This window comes from Nematolebias whitei, chromosome 16 (assembly GCF_014905685.2).
Source record: "Nematolebias whitei isolate Nwh7 chromosome 16, NemWhi1, whole genome shotgun sequence".
NCBI lineage: Eukaryota > Metazoa > Chordata > Actinopteri > Cyprinodontiformes > Rivulidae > Nematolebias > Nematolebias whitei.
The window spans coordinates 22,402,444-22,410,112 of record NC_056513.1 but is presented as its reverse complement, the minus strand read 5'-3'; the positions used below and the strand labels follow the sequence as shown (position 1 = coordinate 22,410,112).

The following is a 7,669-nucleotide window of genomic DNA, read 5'->3' as shown; positions in this document are numbered from 1 at the left end:
TTAAACAGATGTCTCCGTATCACCAGGCTAATTTATAAGAGCCGTTTGTTATGATACATCTGAATCAATATACTTCATTGTACCTAGAAAAAATATATATATTTTATTTTCTTAAAAGTAAAACTAGAGCTACTCTCTTTGGTTTCTTTAGACAGACTGTTCCACAGATTTGTCCCATAAACAGAAATATAACGTTCCTTTTGTTTAGTTCTGACATTTGTTATTGTATTTGTTACATTTGTTTGCAAGCGGCCATACACGCACAGTGTGCTGATGACACAACAAAGTCCACCTCCGACATCTCCCCCCTGCGTCCGTGAGCCCCTTGACGTGTAGGAATTTGAGCATGAATTATATATCGCAGCAGAGCAGCCTTCCAGCGGGCCCTCCCCTCAAAGCAATAATGGGCAGCATGACAACAGTATAATGAAGTGAGCCACTTGACCCCCATCAAACTGGGGAGCTGTCACACTCGGCATTTGCATCTCAATGATGCCAGGATTAATGGTGGCACCACTCTGAACTGTAGAAGGAAAAAAAGTAAAGGATCGCCATGTATTGCAAGCATCGAGAGGATCTGAGCGGCTCAAAGTTAGGTGAAGGTGCAGAGGCCTGGTTTACGACAGGTATTTCATCCTGTCTCACCTCAGTCAATTAATCAGCTCTGATTTATTAGCAAGACCAGCACAACTGGCACCAGAGTTTACCAAAGGAGTGTTATGAGCAGTTTAGTAGCTACTTGAAATATTTCCGATTTGGGTATTTCTTGTGACAGTTGTGATAAAGCTACATCCATCCATTATCTTTAACCACTTCTTGCTGGTGACCATATCCAACAGTCTCTGCGTGGGGGTACAAAATGCCACCAATTTATTTAGACTTTTAAAATCCAAGCAGGGTACACAGAGTTCACGCTAACTCGGCTAAGTAACACACTTTAGAGGAAACTCTAAAGAAAAGAAACAAGTTTCCACTGGACACTGACAGTCAGAAACGGTTATGATACATGTAACATAATTTACCATGCAGGGTAACCAGAATAGATTTCTGTTGCCTTTTCAAGCTGTTGGAGCCATGCATGTCCTATCCTCCAGTGGTGTAGTCTACATTTTTGTAGTGGGTATACTGCGCTCAGAAACCAAAGTACACTGGTTAGTTCAATGCAATCGTCAATTCATTTTGATTTTTAAGCATATTGAACATTTTCAAATTTCTCTGATGCTTATATTTACCATATCATACCAGATTTATTTATAGAGCACTTTAAACACCTACAGGACCAAAGTGCTGTACACACAACAAAACAATCATACAGACAGATAATAAAAAAATATTAAAATGATTAAAAGTCACATAATAAAAGTTGTGTAAAAAACAATCATACAATCAGATAATACAAGTGATTAAAATGATTGTATTTGAATAAATGTACAACACACTTTGTACAACTGTTGGCTTTATATTAAAAACATTGCAGAATTTATAAAACAGTATCAAAGCAAAACATGTTCAAGTATTAAGTAGTAATTACAGAAGTATTAGCTATACAATAATTTTCTGGATAAGTGAATGTAATAAACAAGTGATGCATACAGGTAGATTGTTACAGAAGCATTTAGCTGCCGTTTAACGTATCAATGACACGTGCCTATTGATATGTCATGTATCACTGGGCACTTTTAAATGGGTATACTGAAATTCTCAAGCTTTTCTAGTGGGTATACTCCGTATACCCGTGTATCATGTAGACTACACCACTATGTATCCTCCCAATCCTACATAACTAACACACCACTGCACAAGCTGTTCCAAACGTCTGCCATCACCTGGGATGCATTTTCCCTTGTTGATAATATAAAATAAATAAAAAAACTTGAGGAACAACAAGAATGCAGGTTTTCTTTATGTAGAGCTACTGATAGCACAAGATGGCACGGACTTCCACAACTTTAATGCACATGGTGTGTTGTCTGTAATTCTGTGTTGTAAAGATTTTAATTCCAAAAATGTCAGATTGGTCTTGGTATTGTCTGATACTTATTTTTAAATTACTTGGTGTCAATACTGGGGGATCAAAAGTCTTGATCAGGACACCCCTAGATTTATTAGTTGAATTCTCAAGTTAAAAAATTACCTCCTGAAACTTCTAGGAAAGCATCCTAGTGATGGAATAATGCAATATCTTCCTACTCTGATTTATGACAGATGCAACTTATACTTTGAAACAGGATATTTCTAGGAACAGACTAGTTAATGCAGAACCCTGCAGCAGACATAAATCTGCAGTATATGTTGTCAACCAGAGACTTTAATAGATTGGGACCCACACTGAGGTTAATAAAGCTATAAAGATGTATAAGTCACTTTTGATTCTTTCATTCTGAACGTCTCTTTCCCTTTCCAATAATTTATTATAGCAAATGGTGTTGGGAGTTTATTTGAAGTCTTAGCTTTTGCTCAATTTGCTCCCCATAAACATCTGCCCAAACCCAAAGAAGGCCTCTCCCCAAGCCATATATCTGACATTAGGTCCCCTCCAGCTCCTTGGGACCCTCAGATGTCTCTACTATCATTGTTCCAAGTTTTAGACTTGGACTCAAAAGTGTTGAAACACTCAACGATAGTTAGCTTTGGAATGACATGCCGGAAGAGGTTTGTGCTATTTTTGTTTGTTTAACTATTTTGCATTCACATTAGATTAGATAGATAGATAGATAGATAGATAGATAGATAGATAGATAGATAGATAGATAGATAGATAGATAGATAGATAGATAGATAGATAGATAGATAGATAGATAGATAGATAGATAGATAGATAGATAGATAGATAGATAGATAGATAGATGATTTTGACGCAGAAAGACTATCATGAGAAAGTTATGACACTCCTTAGCTATGTTCTCTCTAAGCTGTCTGTCCAATTGCGCACTGCTTGCACATTCTCTGCGCGCAAGAAAGTCTATGCTGCGCAGTTGCGAACTGTCCACAAGGCCGGATTAACCATATGGGCAACTGGGCAAATGCCCAAGCAAAATATCTGGTTATCTCCCACTTTAAAATAAAGTGTCAGCCCGAGTGCAGTGGTCCCTACAAACTGTTTGTATGCAGCGCATGAATGCATGCACAGTGCAGGGAAGAAAACCCCCTCTGGTCAAAACAAACGTGTCACATGATTTGAGTGGCGACAACAGAAGTTTATGAAAAGGTAAAAAAAAAATTAACCCAATGAAATCACAGGCAAACTGTTATTCCAGCCAATCAGCGTCTTCTGGAGTTTCGGCGCTGACATGCGAAGAAGCTAAATAGCTACAAGCAACCTGTTTGTCTTCTAACATTTTCCAAGCTTTATACTGCATATTTCATCGCATACCGAGGAGTAATATTTGGTGTTGTGGATTTATCACAGAAGTTTATGGTTGTACAACGTCAAACAAAGTTGGTAAATAAGACAATCCCAAGACGTTGAGGAGTGACGAGGCTGGATAAGATTAGGAATGAGATCATCAGAGGTACAGCACAGGTTGAACAACTGGGAGATAAAGTTAGAGAGGCCAGACTGAGATGGTTTGGACATGTCCAGAGGAGGAACAGTGGTTATATTGGTAGAAGGATGTTAGAAATTTCGCAGCTGCCAGGAAAAATACAAAGAGGAGATAATACAGTTAGAGAGGACATGGAGGTAGATGAAGTGAGGACAGAGGATGAAGAGGACATAGTGAAATGGAGGAGGATGACTCACTGTGGTGACCCCTGAAGAGGGAAAAGCTGAAAGAAGAAGTTTAATAGGTTGTGTAATGTAAAATTGACTCTTAGTTATTTTCACTGAGTTCTTGCCCTGTGTCGCTCTGCAGCAAGAAAACTCCCACTGCAGTAACTATTTTAAATTATTAGTAGCTTAGATTTTTTTTCCCCGTCTTCTTTGCCTTAATGTTGGTCGATAAGAAATAAATGCCTCATTAAATGCCTCAGGTAACACCGTGAGCTTCACTACCTCCACCATTACAGCTATCTTTGTTTGTTAGTTTGTCCAAGGTTAGTTCACTCTGTGTTACATTTCCTCGTGGGTTGAGTGATCTTACCGTTCACGTAAAATATTTGATAATATTCTTATAGAAACAATCCCTGAATGTTGTTCATACTGTGTTAATGCTACATGTTGTCTCTTGACCCTGCAACTAGGTAAAATTACAGTAGACCTAGCCCCAGAATTTTAATTAGGTATTTTATGCTACTAATAAACATGAAGGATGATGATCATATTGCTTTATGCTAGGCCATTGATAAGAAGGAGTGATTATTATTATTTCATATTGGCTAGTATTTTTTTTCACCTAAAACTTAACTTAGGCTACATTATGTTTCTTAGACTGTCACGAGGATGTGTGAGAGAAGTGGAGCTTGCTCTATTCACACAAGGAGAGCTGTTGGTCAGGAAGGTCTTGTTGTGCCATTAACTCTAAAATAGTTATTGAATCAAGTGTTTACTTGTGTAGGTAAAACTAGATGTTTAACAACCTGTTAAAATACACCAGAATGCAGGAAATGGCATCTATTCAAATTTTTCTAGGGGAGAACCCCCAGACCTCCCCCAACAATGTGTCCTCCTACATTACAAACATGCTTCTGACACCAATGTCCACCGTGTTGCTAACCATCTTCCAGAGCAGGACCCTCACCCAGACCAAAGCAGGACCCTCACATTTAACATAAACACATCTCATGAACAAGAAGATTATTGTATTTTTCATTTGAAGTGGATCAAATCACTTATATTAAAAGTAAACTAATAGAAATTGCTGCTGGAATTTGATTCTTTTAATAAGCCATGTAACTTGCTATGATCCCAGGTTTTGAACAGGTGTGATACTCATACAGCGTGCATATATGATGTTGCTCACAGTGGTTCTCAATGCACTCAGGGAGCTTGTGTGTGTTTGCCCAGACACATGAAAAATTAGAGGAAAAAATTGCTCCTTAGTGACTTAAATGCTTATGAGCGCTGAAAAGAGATCCAGGAAGTGGCTACAAGAAGTTGGTAGAGTGCCTGAAACATTTGGAGCAGGACAAGGCTCCTGGGTACAGACTGTATTCTGTACCCAGGGGTGGCCATGCCTAGTGTGTATGGTTTAACCAAAAATTCACAAACAAGGTGTATCTTGGGGCGGCTGTGGCTGAGTGGTTAGATCAGTTGTCCTCCAATGGGAGAGTTGGGGATTTGATTCCACCAGCAATCACATGTTGAAGTGTCCCTGGGCAAGACACTGAACCCCACATTGCCTCTGATGTGTGTCCCATCAGTGTATGAATGTAATCTAAAACTCGATTAGTCTCTACAGATTAGCTTAGTAGATATCTAGTACAGTGCTGTTTGAGTGGGTAAATGAGGACACAGAATATAGTGTAAAGAGCTTTGAGTATCTTGATTAGATAGAAAGGTGATATATAAGCACAGTCCATTTATGTACCAATTACCTTTAAGACCGAGTGTTTGCATGATTGAACCAAAAGCATGATTAACTCTGTCAACTAACAAGGTTAAGTCAGGTCCTCGGGACAAACTCTGTCCCTCACAAATTATGTTTCCAAATATCTGGTGTCTGTACTCATCCCTTTAGTTGGCAGCTCAGAACACCACATACAGAACACCATGGACTTTGTGGATAAGGTGAGGGATGTCATCATGGAGACTGATGAAACAATGGTCTCTTTTGATGTCACGTCACTCTTTACGTGCATTCCTGTTGATGATGCAGTAGAGGTGGTCAGTTTAAAATTAAAATCAGACACCACTCTGAGCAGCAGGACCACGCTTTCCACAGAACAACTGTGTCAACTCTTGAAACTGTGCCTGCAGTCAACCTACTTCACATATGGGGAGCAATATTATAGACAGAAACATGGGTGTGCTATGGGGTCTCCAGTTTCTCCTATTGTTGCCAACGTGTACATGGAGAAGGTAGAGAAGAGAGCCTTGATGTCCTTTGACGACACCTGGGTTCAAATCAAATCTCAGGAAGTCCAACATTTTACTGACCACATCAACTCTGTGGTCAGTAAAATGTGCGGGAAGATGTAAAAAATGGCAGGTTGGCTTTCTTGGACTGTGAGATCTCAGTTTCTGATGGAGGACATTTGTAAACTGAGGTGCACCACAAACCCACCCACACAGACCAGTATTTGCAGTTTGACTCCCATCACCTGCTGGAGTACAAGGGGAAACTAAACAGCCACTGGCCAAAAGGATGTGCCCAGCACATAAGAGCAACATAATCAGGCCAGGACTCTGCAGTCTACACTCATCTCCAGGCCAGCGGTCACTCGTTCAGGGATGAAGATGTTCACATCCTGGACAGAGAGGAATGATGGTTTGAGAGAGGAGTGAAGGAGGCCATTTTTGTGAAGCGAACCTGTCCATTGTTAAACGGGTGGAAGCCTCCATGTTTCACTGTTCATCTCTTACAATGCTGTTATTGCTAGTATCACTCAGACCCCTGTGAATAGCACGTGACCATCAGGGCACTAACGATCAATCATTAGTGCTCTAATGATCCATTGTTAGGCTGATGATCCTCCTGTTGCATGTGAACAACTAGTTTTGGCTGTCACTAGCAAACTGGTTGACCAGTTTGGTGCTCTCCCTGTATTTCCAGGTTTTCTCCCTTTAGGAGCACCAGCCCAGCGTGTATGAGTGGGAGCTGCCATAATGAAGTGCTTTACCTACGGAGTCTATTTCTAGCAGCCGCTGGAGGTCACTGATGCTGCGGATGTGGCTGTGGGCGAGCCGCTCCAGCAGCTCCTGGGGGAGAGGAGACTCCTGAAAGAATGTTACAAGTTTAACAGAGCAAATAAAACACTACGGATGCGTGCAAAGCACAAAACATTAACAATGCACAAATCTTTTATTATTTTAAAGTTGATAAAACTTTAAATGTTTTGTGCGTAATGACGCGATGTGATTGGCGACGTAACTCTGAACGGTAAAATAACAAAGGTTTCCTCAAACCTAGTTTACTTTGACATAAAACTAAACGTGGTAGAAAAATCTAATCCCAGAATAATTCCACTCTGCTCACCTCAGCAGCTGTGCGTGACAGGCATAAGAATCCAGCGAGGAGGTGGTAGACCGCGGCTTTCATGTCCTCTCAGGTCCGCTGCATCGGCACCAGGATGGGGCGAAACTTCTACGAAGGAGCCAGGCTGTCGCTCCCTGCTGGGCTTCAGAGCCTAGAACCATCCCTTGGAAGAATAAACCACGTTGCCAGCTTCAATGAATGCGTCCATAAAACGATAAATGTTATAAATCCTGTGCGTAAAAGGGCCGTCTCGTGAATCCAGTTTAAACTCCAATTAAGTGACAACCGGGTGAGTTTTCCCAAAATGAAAACAACTCCCAGGTTTCTAGAATCTCAGTATTTCACAGCCATTTGAATAATGAAGAACTTCCCATAAAGTTGAGCTCAATTTCACGTTCAGCTGTTTGTTTTGGCATCAGAAGAGCAGGTGCTGATGGAAGAAGTCTGACATTTTAACGCATCCAGTAATCCAATATTCCGTCCTCACCGTGACTCAGTTAAAAAAAAAAAAAAAAAAAAAAAGTTTCTTCCACCTGTCTTGTTTGGATTTGGTGCTCCACCATGAACAAACCAGACGAGGGAGAGAAGAACTC

General features: G+C 40.4%; 1 protein-coding gene across 1 annotated transcript in view; it reads right to left on the bottom strand.

Annotated features, from left to right (window-relative positions):
• LOC119422948 (platelet-derived growth factor subunit A-like) overlaps positions 1-7,139 on the bottom strand; it is a 26,917-nt gene extending 19,778 nt beyond the window's left edge. The window contains exons 1-2 of the mRNA XM_037690359.1: positions 7,077-7,139; positions 6,721-6,817 (exon numbers count right to left, since the gene is read on the bottom strand). Coding sequence (XP_037546287.1) covers positions 6,721-6,817; positions 7,077-7,139 — 160 coding nt within the window. The remainder of the gene's footprint in view (positions 1-6,720; positions 6,818-7,076) is intronic.
• Between the last annotated feature and the right edge of the window lie 530 nt (positions 7,140-7,669).